The sequence below is a fragment of the Hoplias malabaricus genome, chromosome 6, assembly GCF_029633855.1.
Source record: "Hoplias malabaricus isolate fHopMal1 chromosome 6, fHopMal1.hap1, whole genome shotgun sequence".
NCBI classification, from domain to species: Eukaryota; Metazoa; Chordata; class Actinopteri; order Characiformes; family Erythrinidae; genus Hoplias; species Hoplias malabaricus.
In genome coordinates this window covers 8,261,308-8,279,243 of record NC_089805.1, presented here as the reverse complement: position 1 = coordinate 8,279,243, position 17,936 = coordinate 8,261,308, and the positions used below count along the sequence as shown (strand labels likewise).

The 17,936-nt window shown below is 39.6% G+C and overlaps 1 protein-coding gene across 1 annotated transcript; it reads right to left on the bottom strand.

Moving 5' to 3' along the window:
- Nucleotides 1-2,480: 2,480 nt before the first annotated feature.
- On the bottom strand, nt 2,481-17,731 carry colgalt1a (collagen beta(1-O)galactosyltransferase 1a). The gene is made up of 12 exons (XM_066675751.1): nt 17,418-17,731; nt 10,912-11,022; nt 10,530-10,647; nt 10,012-10,146; nt 9,229-9,433; nt 8,323-8,442; nt 8,153-8,229; nt 7,272-7,378; nt 6,743-6,875; nt 5,492-5,619; nt 5,179-5,385; nt 2,481-4,833 (listed from the first exon to the last, which is right to left on the bottom strand). The coding sequence occupies exons 1-12, from the start codon at nt 17,669-17,671 to the stop codon at nt 4,566-4,568; spliced, it is 1,863 nt and encodes a 620-aa protein (XP_066531848.1). The 5' UTR covers nt 17,672-17,731; the 3' UTR covers nt 2,481-4,565.
- Between the last annotated feature and the right edge of the window lie 205 nt (nt 17,732-17,936).

Here is a 17,936-nt window from a genome sequence, read left to right as displayed (position 1 = left end):
GTCACTCGAAGACACACCTCATCACCACAGACTTGTGCTGAATTCAGAACAACTGAGGACAACTGATAGCAGCCCTGGCAGAAGTAATGTATCTGCAGATATTAATACACTTTGGTCAACTATATGTGGCCTACGTGTGAATACTCACCACAGAGCTGAGAAGTTACCCTTTGTCAGCTGCATTTTGAGGTTACTTTGCTGCACAGACTTCTTTCATATCCCTCCACATAATGATTCATTTCATTTTGGTACTTAATTAATGTTTGGATTTTATGAACCTTTACATATATATGTCCACAGAAGAGAGCTATACACCGTTACAATATGCCACAGAACGTTTAACTGAGGCCTACTTACTTCTCATATGCCATCTGCTGGCTGCATATGTACAGTATGCTATAGGTATCAGGTCTGAGGAAAAAAAAGGTTACAGTGAGTCGGTGAAAAGTCTTATTTTCTTAATCTTCCCCTTGCCTCTGATGTATTCAATCAGCTAAAACATGTTTGGTGGCTCAGATCAGCTTCTTTAGTGTCACACTATAAGTGTAATGCTAAGCACTGCTAAGTAATGAAATCTAGCCACCCATTAGCAAACAGACTAATTCATCTCACGCTTGCCCTCAAACATACTGAGTTATTAATAAATGTTAAATACAATTTTGATGACGCCACATCCCCAAACTCTGTCCATTTAGTGCCTGTCCAGCAGAGGCTCATATTGCTCTTCAAGATGGATGAAGGATTATAGGTCTTTAGCTGCTAACAGAACCTGAAATAAATAAAGAATTAAATAAATAAAACATGATAATCCATCCAAACTGCCAGTGACTACTAAAGGAAAAGTCATTACTACTGCATCAAAGATCCCACTCTTCCTGAGGCCCTATGTGACTTAAAATCATTGACAGAGAATTACAGAGAAAGCTTTGAGGGTCACCTCATCGAGGGTGTTCACAGATAAGTCCAAAAAATGTCCCAAATAAATAAATAAGACTGTCCTGGTGTCTTTAACAAAGACAGTTACTCTGGCTTGCTTGAACTCTACAATCATCATTGCTACAATCCTCCCAATGCCAAAGAATTACCTCAATCTCCTGCCTTAAGGCACTCATTAAGGCACCCCACCAACATGCCCACAAGCAATACACTCCACATTACCAGAACAGGAAGTCCTTCTCCATCCTCTTTGAGCACAGGGCTGTGTACTGAATCCCTTTCTTTATAGCCTGTTACACGAGAAGAAACTATAGCATCATGCAGGATGAATCTCACCCCTCACATTGACTGTTTTCACTTCTCTCATCTGCAGCTTTTCAGACTCATTAACAGTTTCTGTCAGGCTGCTGAACTCATCTGTTTGATGGAGTTTAAAGCACTGAACTCTTAACAAGACCCTCAATATTCGCACCATACTTCCAGTGCACAGTCACTTTACAAATGAAAATGCTGCACTTGTAGGGTGACCAGATCTGAGATGCAGAAAAAGAGGACACGTCTCGGCGTGGGGGTAGTGATTACCTCTCGCTTAGCTGAACCTGTGTGTGCTCTTAGGTCCTTTACACCTTTGTTTGCTACACACAAAACATGGGAATTTCTTTTTTAATTGATCCAAGAACGTTTCCGCATAGCTGCTCAAGATGAGGGTAGGTACCTGAGCTTTGCCAGACGTAAACAAGGACTACTGACGTGCTGACTGACCAATTAAATGTTTACAGAGAAGGTTATCGACCAATAACGGTAGCTCTACAGTCAGACCGTCCAATCAGAAGATTTTAGGCTACTTCACCACGCCTCCTTCTCACTCAAGCGAACCAATCAGAGTAAGGGAGGGCGGGACTAGTTTATGAACGAAAATTCTCGAAGTTCTATGTAAGCTCTAGAAAAACAAAATCCCGGACGTTTGTGAAATTCCAGCCGGACATTTTTTTAAGTCTAAAAAAGAGGACATGTACGGGTAAAAGAGGACGTCTGGTCACCCTATGCACTTGTATATATGTAGACATCAGTTTTAATCCTGCTAAGGACATTTAATATTACCAGTATACTAATATAAAGCATATCTCTCATTGTTGCTGTAGATCTACATCCTGTCTATTCTCCAGTCTTGCCTTTCCTGCCTCGTGCATCATGTTTAATAGTGTTCATGTTTGTATGTGTATATATATATATATATATAGCCTGTTGCTCTTATTTTAAATGCAGCACAGTGTCTTGGAATAAGTATTTTTATTCCTCATTTAACCTATCAATGAATAAAAGGGTAATAAACTGAATTAGAAGATAAATTAATGTGGTTTACTCTTTTTAAATTTTATCTAAAAGTATGGTACACATCAAAAATCAATGAGCTTCTATGGCACCATTATACACTACTGTTAAAAATCCACGAAGTCTTCATGTAAACTGCCGCTAGACACATGCTTATGGTGTGTGGTTTAGCAGCTGTAGGATACCACACATGGCTCTATACACACACACACACACACACACCTCAAAAATACAGCATGTGTCAGCAGGGCTCTAAATTTAATTGAAAGCCAGCCATGCTGCCCTAAAAAAAATATGAGTACCATAGGGCAGCGTAGGAGCAGAAATAAAGGCCCAGTAGATCTCATCTTTCACACCATGTTATTACAACTGAAGATAAAAGTGTATAGCAAATTATCACTTAACAAAATACCACGGCATTCTTCCACCACAAAAGAAGCACACCCAGTATATCAAACATCTCTAAATGTTCACAATTTTCATATATTGCGATCACTGAGATACCTACAAGAGGAAAGTCTAGTTTAAAGAACACACAATGGGATCTTGCGTCACTTACTAGTGTATTTCCTTTTACAATTAAAGACACATTTGGTACAAAGTGGCAACACATTTTTGTTTTGTGGTTTTCAATCCAGACATACTGAAATGTTGTAGTGGAAAAAAAGAACTGAATTTACTCATGTACATCATTTCTACACAAAAATATAACAGAACAACACAGTTATAACCAATAATGTGTAAACTTAAACATGTGTGATGATGCAATGTAAGTAGATCTTATTTTTAATGTTCTGAATAACCAATAACTTGTCAGTAATGGCTGTTTTGATAAGAAAGTGCTGGTTTTGAATTTTTGCAGAGTACAATATACTATCAGATGCATGTTATCTAAGTGCACTTTTGGTAGTGTAGTACATACATGAGTATTTCAGCTATTACAAAAAGGCTAGTGTAAGGGGTCCCCATCACAATGTACTGTATATTCTGAAAACCATGTGGCCACATGGAATCAGTGTGGTTTCTGTAATGACACAGCTGCATAACCACAAATTGTTAGAGAGCCAACGACAAGGGCTGATTTTGATGAAAGACAGCAACTTATTGAATATAGACCGGACGGTGGGACCCCTGCCCTCAAACATGCTTTTATCCTCTGCTTGATGCATGATGCAACGTTATCACTGTGCAAAAACATGGTGGCTGCTTTTTGATTTAACAACATTATGAATAGTGGTAATAGTATAGACAGCACAAAAAGTGCTACACTATATGTCCAAATGTATCCAGACAACTCTTCAGATTTTATTTTGGGTTCCCACAACAATTGTATGTTATCATTAGCAATTTTTTTGAGCATCACCCATGAGCCCATTGCAAAATATGAACTAGAGAAGTATAAAGGCCCTCCATAATGAGATGTGGAGTACTTGGTTCTCTGGAATGATGAGGGAACTTCCAATAACTTTCAACATCAGTATGTGACCCCACTAATACTTTCATGGCCGAATGGAATGTCTTAACATCTAGTTCAAAGCCTTCCCAGAAAAGTAGAGGTTGTTACTGCAGTAAAGGAGGACAAACTGCTGGATAACACCTTAATTTCAGAAGAAACATTAGATGAGCTGGTGTCCACAAACCTTTTGGACATATAGTGAATGTAAACAAATCTCTCACCCTTTTCCCCATGGACTTTAGGCTGGGGAGATAGCAGCTGGCAGAAGTTTAAGACACAGGAAATAGAGTGCGTATAATAATATTGCCACACACATGATTGTCTAAAATGACAAGGACATCGTGGTTAAATATTAGAAAGAGCTAGGGGTGTAAAACCTAAGGTAGTCATCAATTTTGGAATGTTCAAATTCATTATTTTGAAATTATAACAGCATTCAATAATGTTTGTATTTTGGCTAATATGTATCCATATGCATACACTGGTAAATTGTTCATCCAGTCATGTCTGATTATTCAAAATATTATTTGAAATAGTAACAAAATAATCAAACATAAATCTGGACTAGATTTGCACATTTATGATGCACTAAATTGTTTGCTAAAGACTCAACAAATCAAATCAATGTGATGAGTTTTATGCCCCTAGAAAAAGCAAAGAAAGAAAAACATTCTGAGGGAAAAAAAAAGCTCTGTAAATCATTCTTTGGTCAGTCAAAAGGCAAGGCACAATGTGGCATGTCCCAAGTACTGTGTTTTTTTTTTTTAAACAATAGGTGAGTGCTGTATCCAAAAAGTGAATCATGCATGTCTCAAGATGAGGAGTGTCCTAAAATTTGTGGTCATAACTCATCCCTTGCTGTGCTGCCTAGAGGAGATTGCAGCACATCAGAATTCTGCGCCTCTGTGCTGATCTCGGCTTGTTCGTGTGTTTTGCGTGAGCGCTTTCTGTCCCAGTCCGTACGCACTGTCTCGTTGTCCCAGACGGTGGAGGTTTCCGTGTCGCTGATGTAGCCTGGCTCGCCTGTGTAGTGCGTGGGGTACACCAGCAGGGGCTCGGCTGAGAAGGCCTTTAGGTTCCTGTTTTCAAACTGCTCCATGTAGTCTGAGCTGCAAAAGATAAAAATAAGTAGCATTCGGTAAGTTTCACCTCTAAAAAGAAGCAAACAATATTATTCATTTTTTTCTTTTTCAATTTTTCAATTACCACTCATACAATCAAGAATCAAATCTTTGTAGTCAATGAATGAGAACGTTGATATACTCCACAGAGTGGGTGGCCATGTCAAATGTTTTTTGTTTGTTAACATTTTCAATATTTAATATTTGAAATAAATAAAAAATCAAAGCTATATTTGTGAGGTTTGTGTCATGACTACCAGGGGTACCGATATTTGTGTAGAGCACATAACATTTTATATAGTGCACTTATAAAGTTGTATAGAGGTATCTCACACAGGGTGTTTGTTGAACATAATAGGCAGAAATTCATCAACGGGCAACATCTTGCTGAGTGGTTCTGCCTTGAGGAGCTTTTTAGCACCACGTAAAGAAATCATATAACCCAGTGTCCAATAGGAGTAGTCTGCCTCCACCAGGTTGTGTATGTTGGGCACAGCTTTCTCTGGCCGGTCCACCTGCATCCTTTTTCTGCCTATGTAGCTGAGAAAGACGAAAGTAGTAGTGAAAATTTTCATAAATTTTCATAAAACATTCATAAATAAAAATGCATAGTTTTGTAAGTGATTCTGTGGAAGTGGCAACTCACATAAGATCCCAATCCAGATCTTCGCTTTGCACCTCACTCAATAGATTCCTCAGACGACGCTTGAAGAAAATCTCAAAACGCAGGTCGTCTTCTAACACCAGCGAAGCCTTCAAGCCTCGCTCAACGATCTGTAAATTAAAGCAATAAATTAATTAATTAATTCATCATCTGTAACCGCTTAACCAGTTCAGGGTCGCAGTGGGTCCAGAGCCTACATTGGGCGCAAGGCGGGAATACACCCTGGAGGGGGCGCCAGTCCTTCAGGGCAACAAACACACACACACACACACACATATTCACTCACACACACACCTACAGACACTTTTGAGTCGCCAATCCACCTACCAACGTGTGTTTTTGGACTGTGGGAGGAAACTGGAGCACCCCTGAAGGAAACCCACTCGGACACAGGGAGAACACACCAACTCCTCACAGACAGTCACCCGGAGCGGGAATCAAACCCACAACCTCCAAGCCCCTGGAGCTGTGTGACTGCGACACTACCTGCTGCACCACTGTGCCGCCCTAAAGCAATAAATCTTTAATAAAATTTACACTAACACAATTAAAAAGAGGCCATCTGAATTTCTTATATCTGCAATTTATCCGTTTTATATTTAATGTTTTATTAATAAGTAATCAATGTAACTGTCAATGGTCTGTGTACTTGTCTTATTGGCGTAGATTGTTTCACACTCTGTGATTGTGATGATTGTGCACTCATCAAGGCAAATTCCTTGTATGTGTAAAACAATTTGTGTAGTAAAGGGATTCTGATTTGCGATTATAATTCAGTACTCAAACCCTAATGTATGTTCTTAGCCTGGACATGTTGGTATCTGAAGTTTGCTGCTGTAGTGTTGAAGCTATGATGCTAACAGCTGTGCTAGGAAACAGCATGTGTTACAGTGTAAAAACCAACATGTTCAAGTGTGTTTGAGAGTATTTAAAGACTTGGTAAGAGCAAACATGCAATGATGGATGCCAATTTCGCTGTAATGTTGTACTTGTATAACTTTGTATGTGACAATAAAGATTCTATCTATCTATAATTTATACATGCAGTGTGCACAGTGCTAAACTTGCTCAGTGCTCAGGTTCCGTCATTTAAATTGCTTGTAGAATTTTTGTCAATAATCTGTTGGGAAAGGTGTACATTTCTCCCCTTTGAATTTGCACTGGACTATCACTTTAATGCCACATGCAGCTGCTAAATAAATCAGGACATGTTTGCATGTTATTGCTCCTTACTTCTTTCCAGATGTTGTAGTGGGAGAGGAAGCAGCCCAGTTCCCCTTTTGTAAGAGGCCTACCATGATAAGGGTCACTGTAGCCTGGTAGCATATGGATCCCAAGAGCATTGATCTCACTTGTGTTCATGGCTCTAGAAAACAATGCAAGAATAAATAATTAAGGCACATGTTATTTAATTGGTTTTTAAAAGATTCCCAAACTTTTATCATCATTTTCTCCCAAATTTTATTTCGTCTAATCACATTACGCTACCAGCCTGGGAGGGTAAATATGCTGCCAATGAAATGCCAATGGAGAACTCAACACATTTGCAAGAGAACGATAACTGCCCAGTCCTCTTGTGTTAATTAACAAACACTGGCTTTAACTAGCACAGTGTGGAGTGATGGGTGAGGAAGATAATAATCCAAACCACCCAGACAGAGCAAGGCCAACTGTACTCATTTAGACACCCGTTCTGAGGAATCATCCTTGAATAAGCTTGTGATCCACCATTTATTAACTGAGGTAAGGAAAAATAACTTACTTGCCATCAACAGCATTCATGATCTTGATGTCAATTTCCAGCTCACGAAGTGCCCGGAGCATGCGCTCCTTCCGATCGGTGCGATGCGGCAGATTTATCATAAACACCTGCACCCACAAACAAACACCTTAAAGCAGGATGTTTCCACAAATTATTCAAAATGTTCAAAAATAATAATCATATATATATTTCCATTTCAGGGTCACGGTGGCAACAAGGCAAGCAAAGAAGCCCAGACGTCTCTGTCCCTCGCAACATCCACCAATTCCTCCTGGGGGACCCCAAGGTGTTCCCAGGCCAGCCGGGAGATATAATCCCTCCAGTGTGTCCTGGGTCTGCCCGGGGCCTCCTTCCAGTTGGACATGCCTGGTATACCTCCAGTAGGAGGCATCCAGGAGGCATCCTGATCAGATGCCCGAACCACCTCAACTGTCTCCCCTCAACGTGAAGGAGCAGCGACTCTACTCTGAGCTCCTCCCTAGTCACTGAGCTCCTCACCCGATCACGGAGAGTACGCCCAGCAACCTGTCAGAGAAAGCTCATTTCGGCCGCTTGTATCCGCGATCTCGTTCTTTCGGTCATCACCCAGAGCTCATGACCATAGGTGAGAGTGGGGATGTAGACTGACCGGTAAATTGAGAGCTTTGCTTTCTGGGTCAGGTCTCTCTTCACCACAACGGTGTAGTACAGTGACCGCATTACTGCAGATGCAGTATATATATATATACTGCATCCGAAAGAACGAGATAGACACCAATCCTGATGTGGTTCATAACCTCCTCTTTTATTAAGAGTATATTTTTAGATTTTATATTGTAGATGTTTCTTTATTAAATGACACTTTTCACATTTACAAATCTGAAAAATCTACCAAAATATACCTCATCAAAGCCCATCTTGTCAGGCTGTTTCACAGGGGAAGGTAGGTGTTTGGAAATCTCCACAGGAGGATTTTTCACTGTGTAGAGACAGAGAATGTTAAACCTGAGGCAGGTTCCAGATTTAGCTACTCAACAAACTTCAACATCTTTTTTTCAGCCAATAACCTTACCATTAACTTCCAGAACAGTGTGAATAAAGCTGTCAACCTCATCCTGGAGAGTATTGTGGGAACGCAGAGGAACAGGGGTATACCCATATGTCTCCTTGTTACAAACAAACATCTGCACCTCTGAACAAACAGGGAAGACAAAACACATAAAGCCAGTTCTAAATTATTAATCAAGTCATTTATATAATGACGTCACTCACTAAAAACATATGCAAATGAAACAAATCTAGCATTCTGTAGTCCTTAAATGAATATTTTGGCAAAAACATGATCTGAGATGTGGTCAGTAAGCCAAGATATAGGGCAACACACACACTTCTACGGACACTCGAGTCGCGAATCCACCTACCAACGTGTGTTTTTGGACTGTGGGAGGAAACCAGAGTACCCGGAGGAAACCCACACAGACACAGGGAGAACACACCACACTCCTCACAGACAGTCACCCAGAGGAAACCCACACAGATACAGGGAGAACACACCACACTCCTCACAGACAGTCACCCGGAGGAAACCCACACAGACACAGGGAGAACACACCACACTCCTCACAGACAGTCACCCGGAGGAAACCCACGCAGACACAGGGAGAACACACCACACTCCTCACAGACAGTCACCCGGAGGAAACCCACGCAGACACAGGGAGACTACCTGCTGCACCACCATGCCGCCCATCCTCAAGAACTTTTAAAATTTAATTAATGTAATACATTTCATTTTCTAAATTTAAGGCTAGTCAGATTTCAGGACCATTACCAGCCACTTTATATTAAATATTTTCATTGGTAGTGTCCTTGATATTAGGCTTGCTGATCAATCACAACATGTGATGATGATCGTAGGTAGCGAAAATTATTCATAACTTTATGTATGCATGCGTTTTATTTTTCCACAGTCACACACCTGCCATTCGTGCGGAGAAGGCGAAGACTATGATGTCATCAAAGGCCCAGGTGTAGTCAGGGTGGGGTGGGTGAAAGGCGAGGAGTCTGGACGCTTCTTTACGCAGATCCACCAGGAAAGTGGAGTGTACCATGGGAACGGCAAAGCAGCCCTTTCTTACCTGTTTCCGCATGGGGATGTAGGCAGGTGTCCGCTTGTAATAACCCTGTAAGAAGGAACATAAATCTTTCATCTTGTAAACATCCTCCTGTTCGGGGTCACCATGGGTCCAGAGCCTTCCCAAAATCAGTGGGTTCAGGTCAGAAAAACACCCAGGATGGGCGCCAAGTCTTTACCTTTAGCAAGAATATCATGTTTGAAGCCCTCAGAAAATCCTCACAGTTATCAATGCCAATAACAAAAGACTTTTTTGGTGTTACAGAAGAATTTTGTTATTTTATGATTAATTTTCCACTGTAAGTGTTCCCCTGAAATAAGCACAGATGGTCTTAGTCTACAAACAATTATTGATCACAGTCCTTAGTGCAAACAGAAGAAGATCAATAAGTTTTGTATTTGATGAAAATAACTTGTACAGCTTTAATTGTGAAAAGACAAACAAGCTCTTGTCATTTTTGACATCCAAACAAGTGTAGCCCCAGGCACAAAGGAAAACCCACACACTTATGTAACTGCATTTAAATAATAATGTAACATAAACTGAACACAAATAAAACAAAATGATAACAGGCTTAACACAAGTAAAGCATGAAAAAAAATGTTTACAGAATTATAAAAACAAACCTGGGAAGTCATTCCACACCAGAAGTTGGAATAAGCTGCTCGAGATTCCAGCATAGGAGCAATAATAGTTTTATTCTCTTTAATCATCTTCCACAGCACGTCCCGATTGGTCAGAATATTGTCACAGTCAACCATCTGTTACCGCAGAGAAGAAAATATGCGTGATGCTGACATTTTAAATAGGATTAGGAAATTCCTGATACTCTCTTATACTCTGAGAAATGTCTGAACAAATTTCACGACCAAATATTTTATGACAGTGGCCCTTTAAATATATACAGAGTTCCCAGCTCCCCAGGGATTTATGATATCGCTATTTTCCTAAATCACATGCTGATCCTTTCATGCTCCGTAGGCAACATGCATCAAGCATGGTGCACAAAAATAGCAATTTGAGTTACAGCTGCAGAGACTTGTGGTCTCATGAGAGGAACAATAAGAAGAAAAAGCCTGGTTTGGCTACATTCTATGTCCTGTCTAGTGCATAGTTATCTCAGTCTGAAAAAGTAGAGACACACCATTAAGTAGTCGGCCCACATATCTCTGGCCGACACCAAGGCAGCTTGTCGCAGCTTCATCACATGAGCATATCGGGCATTTGGCCAGTGCTTAGGTCCTTCTTCGTCAGGGTATTCCCTTAAGGAGTAAAAAAAAAAAAGAATTCAGAATTGATTTTAGTGATTTTAATTCATTATTTAACAAGTCACAAATAAACCCATCTGTACTTACTTTGCTTTTATTAGCTACAGCTTCAGTCCTTCTCAAAAAACTTTATTATGTTTCAGTGCTTTCTTTTCAAGACCTCCATAGTTAACTCTTATATGTACGTTGTTCAAAATATCTCCATTAAAAAAGCCAATCCTGACTACTACAGTAACATAAGGATCAGAGTTTACAAACCTGGGCTGTTCCTGTGGCCGCCACTCCACATAGTGGTACAGTTTCTGGACGTTAATGAGCCAGTCACGGAGGAGGTATGTTGTGTTGTCGGTATTATGGTCTGTCGCAACCCTGTCCAGTAGAGAATCAGACAAAGAATGACATGGCTTTAATAAGTAAGCATTAATTTTTAAGGATTATCATCCAAAATAATTTCATTCAGTTTACTTTAATAATTCATTACAACTGAAGCTGAATCAGTAGGGCTTCTTCTAGTGTGACCTTCTCAAGATGCATTTTTCATATTTGAAAGATTAACAATAGAGGCTGAACCAGAAATGAGATAACTTCACCTCTCAGCCACAAAGCTTTGATCTGTGAGAAGAGCAGCTTAGTTACACAACATAGGTGCACAGAGCTCTGCTCTGAAATGATCTCTTTGTGACATATAACAATGATAGAGGAGAAGTGAAACAGCAAACCAACCACTAGGGAAAGAACATAAAAAGGCACCAGTGAACTACAGAAATTGGATATCTCTGATAATATAACAAAACAAATTTCACCATGAGTCAAACTGATTAAATTCGGTTATTAAGTTAATATTAGTTTCTGTTTTTAAATACAAAAACCAATAGAGGAAATATTTATACAATAAAGAATATATACAATAAATTTACATATCGGTGCTTCAACGGCAAATTTAATTAAATGTCCTCCTAGCCTCATAACTACAATTTTTAGCTATCTTTTAAGTACACAACTGTGTAGATGTCAGAGATTATCCTTTCATTTATTTAATTCCCAGTAAAAGTGTCATTACAAAAAGGTTATTAATTTTTTTAAGCCCATTAAATGAATAACATAAATGAAATTGTTTTCTACGACTCTGCTTAAACGGCACGGTGGCGCAGCAGGTTAGTGTCGCCAGCAGGTAGTAGTCACACAGCTCCAGGGGCCTGGAGGTTGTGGGTTCGATTCCCGCTCCGGGTGACTGTCTGTGATGAGTTGGTGTGTTCTCCCTGTCTGTGTGGGTTTCCTCTGGGTGACTGTCTGTGAGGAGTTGGTGTGTTCTCCCTGTGTCTGTGTGGGTTTCCTCTGGGTGACTGTCTGTGAGGAGTGTGGTGTGTTCTCCCTGTGTCCTCGCGGGTTTCCTCCGGGTGCTCCGGTTTCCTCCCACAGTCCAAAAACACACGTTGGTAGGTGAATTGGCGACTCAAAAGTGTCCGTAGGTGTGAATGCGTGTGTGTGTGTGTGTGTCGCCCTGTGAAGGACTCGCGCCCCCTCCAGGGTGTATTCCCACCTTGTGCCCAATGATTCCAGGTAGTGCTCTGGACCCACCGCGACCCTGAACTGGATAAGTGCTTACAGATAATGAATGAATGAATTCTAAAGTAAGGTACAGCAATGGAAAATCTGGTACAAAATATCAGGAAAAAAAATCAATCCAATCTAACATGACACCTGAAATAGTATACACAGCCATTGTTTGATTCATGTTGTTATCTGTGTATCTCTACCAGAGAAATGGTAGTGTCTAAGAGAAGCTTGAGAATGATAACCTACTTTTACATGCTCATTTTAACTTCCCAATTTTTATTTAAAAATCACAAGAATTTGTTTATGAAACCCTGTTGTCAGTAAACTAATAATACAAATAGGCTTGGTCAGACATGCTGGGCTTCCTCTCCGTCTCTGCTCATTGCAGAGAAATGGCTAAGAGATCTCCAAACATTGCAAATCATGACAAAAATATGGATACTGTTTTATTCCTGCTCCATAGGAGAGCAATATTGACATATTTGTACTGTTTTAGATTATTTAGGTTGGAAATGACTCTAAATATGGGAGAGTGCTAACTGCATGAAAGTAAACACAGAATGTGCTATAAAAAAAAAACACTCGTGTTACAAACAAGTCTCTGTGGTAATTCAGACAGTGAATACAAACTTATAGACAATTTAAACTTCAGCCACGGACAAGCAGTTATTTTTTACCCCTCAAACACGTAGTTCCACCTTAAAAGACGCTGAGCTTTTGAACACAAACAAATCAGAGAGAACTGCAGTTCCCCACAAATGTAGACATTGCTTTTATTTTTTTCAAAACTTTAAAAACAGCTCATTTTGAAGCTCATTCCTTGTATCAGTATTCAACTTGATATATCTTTATTGTCTGGGATTAATACAATTAATATGGTGTTATCTGAAAAACCAAAGAATCACTTTCAGATTAATCACAGGACATGATTTCCACACTTGTACATGGCTTAACCAGATGGCTTTGAACAGCTGGGCTTTGATTTATACAGCACTAGTATCCATTAATTCTGTTTGTACAAGAAGAGAGTGCATAAAAAAAAGCATGACATCAGTGATGATTCCAGCTAAACTGAGACTGATTTCCTATAACCAAACATGCACTGATCGCTGGCTTGAGTCACTGAGGCGTTAGGAACAGCACAGCTGGGCCCTGGAAACTGCCAGTAAAATTCAGATTAAACACAGTACAAAGAATACTTCCATATCCACAAGCACTGCCTTAGTCAACACCGCAAACTTTAATGCACAGTTTTTTTTTTTTTTTGCTTTTGGCCAGTGGTGAAGTTACAACATGTTTGATATTGTGTTTAATATGTTAAATACTGCAAATTAAAACAAAAGTTTATTGTTTGTACAGTGTGTGTTAACTTACTTTGAACAAAACCTGCAAATTTGACCATGGTTGTTCATACATTTGTATATTACTGTAGCTTTCTACAACTTTGTTTATCTGGACTGTTTATACATAATTCAAGTAATGTAAGGGCCGGGTGACATGTTTGAATAAACATACTGATCTTTTGCACCTGTGTATAGCAGATCTCCCTTCACATGGCATTTCAGTAGTGTCTTTCTAGGGCAACTGCTTTTTATACGCTCTCATAGCAGAGTAACTGATACCCCTGCCAAACTAATGTCCATTTATTGGGCAGAACAATAACAGCTTTGGTGGGTAAATATCCACACTCGGGTGTACAGTTTACCAGGCCCATTCACAAATCATCTCTGTGCAGCAGAGCTGCTGTTTCTAGAAGCATTTAGCTTTTCCTGAAAAATGATCAGAGTTAAGTAATTAAAGCAGAAAATGTGATCCTGAATAAGCACTCCCATACTGAGATAATTTCTGCTCTTATGTGGAACAGCAATTAATCCATTTCTTTCCCTCTGTCCTTCAAGCAAACAGCTGCTGGTGGACAGATGTTTGCAAACCTCCAACACTCCTACTGCCTATCTCTCTTTGGGTCACAGTTCCTCAGGCCTCAGAGAGAAGCTGTAATTGCTGTGATGTTTTATGCATGAAACATTATGACAAATGTGAAATTAAAAAGTTGTGCTCTTTTGTGATGTCATGCTCATATTGAAGGATGCAGGTTTACAAAAAAAGATAGATTCAATTAAAAAAATTTCTATGCCACCACCCAAACAAACAAACAAAAACAAAGACTATAGAATATATAGTCTTTTATAGGTGACTTTTCAATAGCGATAGGTGACTTTTCTATAGTGATTTTTAGGTGTACTGTCACTTTAAGACCATGCAGCTTCAGGCTTGGGCTTGAAAAGTGGCTCTGGAGTGGCTTGGAACAACACAGTTTTGTTACCATATTATGTCAGAAAGAATTTAGCCGAGAATGTGCTTCTGTGAGAGACAGTTCAGATATTCCGTAACCAGTATAATTCTAAATAAACAGACTTGTTTTATTCTTCTTTCACGGAGTGCCGTGGAAGTTATTCCTTGGACAAGCCCATTGATAAGCTCCCACCTACACCTTCCCCAATAGCTTCAGATAGCCCCCTCCCTTTTGGCCTGTCAAATGCTAGTCTGTCTGAAGGTTGTCTCCAAGAAAAAGATTCTGAGATGCACAACCAGAATTATCCGCTGCAAACATTTCACGGAACAATTATTTCCAATCAAAATATTTGATATATTAATATTGGTCCATATGCAAACCTATGCCAACACCAGATGATAGAGAGCTAATACAATTTCCAAACCCTTACGATTCACCTTATGCTAAAAGCCCCCATACTAAGCGCGAATAAACGTGCTAGTTAAGTTGCTTTGGATATAGTGAATGAATGTTGAAATGTCTGGTGTTCATAAATAACAAATGAAGTTTAAGAGCAGACCAGTGTTTATACATCAGTGTTTCACAGTGCAAGAGTGTCACCTTGCATGCCGTGTCTCAGTAGCAATGTTTAGTTTTTGATTATTTAGCAATCCTGCAATTCAAAGGGTCCAGTGCCTTTCAGAAAATATTCACACACACAAATTACTGAGTTTGGAAAATGTTTGTGTTCTCCAGGGCACAATGGAGGCAAATGACACTCATTATTTGTCACTGAATGTATATACGCTTAGTCCCAGGGTTTACTAATATGAGAATGTCGCTGACTATAAAACGACAAACTTCAGAGGTGTATACCAAAGATGAATACAAATTGAATGCTTCTGCCAAAGACTAAGGACCCAGGCAATGGATTTATAGCCTACAGTTAAAAATCTTTCCATACTGCATTCCAACGGTGGGCAGCATGGTGATTTAAATACGTCTTTGGAGTCAATATGAGGTCACTCAGATTAACTACATGACTGCCTGCAAGGTCACACTTGTTTTGAGTTACAGTAAATAAAGTAAAATACTGACATAATAATAAAGCAGTCAATTCTGTCTGTAAATCAAAGATCTGTAATCACAATGCACAATGAAAATAACCACAAGCCAATCACCAGCACTCTGGGAAAGCTGCATGGGACATATATTTAGAAAAGGCATATATCATTCAAAACCATTCATTCTCCAGCCCATATTTGGAAACTAAATAAGAAACATTCGATTTGAATTCATTCTCAGTTTACTATGTTATGAAAACCAACACAACTATGTCTACACTTTGACAGTCAAATTATAAAGTATTATAATTATAGTGTCTCAATCTGTAAAGGTTAGCCAATGAGAACAAATCTCATTTGCATATATTGTTCTTAAAAGAGCAAACCATTGATGTTTGCCACTCCACACACACACATTTGGTGCTTGGTGCCCCCAAAACACCACACTTATGTGGCATCATGAAAACTGGAATTTAGTGTAGATGATCCACAAGCATTATTTGAACCAGCTGGTGTCACAGCACATTGGCCTTAACCAAAAGCTTCTTAAAGAGATTATTGGAAAAGAAAAATTCACAATAAACAAACACAATCATAAGATTCGATTTCAGATTGTGTGTGTGTTTGTGTGTTTTTCTCACTGCGATTGCTCTTTTCAAACAAAGAAAAGGCCTGTCCATATTTTAGTATCAAACCACTATGGAAAAAGTATGTAAAAAGAAATTATTTTTATGTACATTTTTGAACCGGCTGTTGCCTTACTTACTCATTCACTTTATGATAGCAGGCTGCAAATGTCCACAAGGGGGCAGTCAAGTAGCTCTTACTGTTCCATAAAAGCAGACCATTGCCCTTAATACGTAAAACAATATAAAATGGGCCAGAAAGGTACATCTCAAAGTAATCCCCTTCATCTGCTACCTACACATGAAGTAGGCTATGAAATGCAATGCAAGTCCTTCTTTGCATTATAAATTCTCCTCACTGAGTCTCCCTTGAACAAACTGAGACAGGAGCAAGTCTGTGCCTGTACTGTGGGCACTCTGGGGGTAAAACTGCATAGCCTATTGGAGATTGACACAGGCAGGGATGAAATATTTAAACTTTTCCAACATGGAGTTAAAGACTCAGAGAACCACTGTGATTTTAGGACAACTGGTTTTAAATCTCAGTTGCATATACTAGATTTAAGAGGCACAGAAACAACTTTGCTCTTGTCAGTGAGATTAGATTATGATAATTTTTATATACAGGTTTGTGTTTAAAATGTCAATCTGTCAACAATCAAATAGCTTTTGATTCTTCATAAGAGCAGAGTGCTGTGTGTTTGTACCTAAAACATAGCCAAAACTTTGGGGACAACTCCTCAAATCCATGCTTTTATTAAGTATTTTGTTCTCTTTGCTTTAGTAAAAGGATTGTGGAATATTTCTGAGAGGATTCAATGCCTTTCAGCCACGAGGAATGTTAAGGTGGTCAGGGGCTGATACTAAGTGATTAGTCCTGGATCACAACAGTCACACCAGCTCATTCCAAAGGTACTTACTGAAAACTAGTGAAAACTTCCACTGCTCCTTTGCTAAATAAAACTTTATAAGTGATACTCCAGCACTGGGCTCGTGTGATTAACTGCCCCAGAGCAACTTAATTCATTTCATGTATTTTTTAAAATTGATGTCATACAATGTTTGTGTGTAAAACTATTTGTCTCTGTCCAAAATGATGGCATTTTAAAAGGGTGTACTAACTTTGGAAGTTATATATTAGTGTAGCATGAGGTCTCAGCATCAGAGCGAAGGCAGAAGGGGCAGTAAAGGAGACTTCTTCTTTACAGCTGTCTTCTGTATCAACTTAACGGAAAATATACTCACCAAAGAGCGAGCCTCTCCTTTGGATAATTGAGCCGATCTATGCTTCCGAGGAAATGGGGGAGTGAGTGCTGGGAATTTCTGCATATTAACGCTATAACGACCCTCGGAGCCAAGAGAGGAGACTCGGGGCTCCAGCGTTCTTCATAAAAGTAACCCAGAACCACCCCAAAGTCCAGAGAGGACAACAGTGTCCACACAGACAAAAGAAGCCTCAACATAATCCAGGACGGACCGACGTAGGAGATAAATCGCATCTCTGAACACAACCGAACCCCAAACCCGAACTGAGGGAAAACGGATCAGATAAAATATAACCGCCGACACAAATACTGACCCAGTGACAACACTGCACAGATCACATTAAAGGGGAGGTAACATCAGCGTTTAAAGGGGAGGGGCTTGTAATTTTATATGAATCTCCTGTGAGCTGGAGCTGTTCGCTACTGAGGCGGAGACACTACACTCAAATAAAACTACCCTATTGCCACTCCAGTTAAATAAATACTAGCTACTTAAAAA

Bases quoted from the DNA above. Each gene is read 5' to 3' on its own strand.
- colgalt1a (XM_066675751.1), bottom strand. From the start codon at position 17,671: ATGCGATTTATCTCCTACGTCGGTCCGTCCTGGATTATGTTGAGGCTT. The intron at 9,434-10,011 runs GTTTGTTTTTAT...TCCTTCTTACAG, and splicing joins GGTGTGGAATGACTTCCCAG to GGTTATTACAAGCGGACACC. The intron at 7,379-8,152 runs GTATATTTTGGT...TTGTGGGTGCAG, and splicing joins ACAAGATGGGCTTTGATGAG to GTGTTTATGATAAATCTGCC.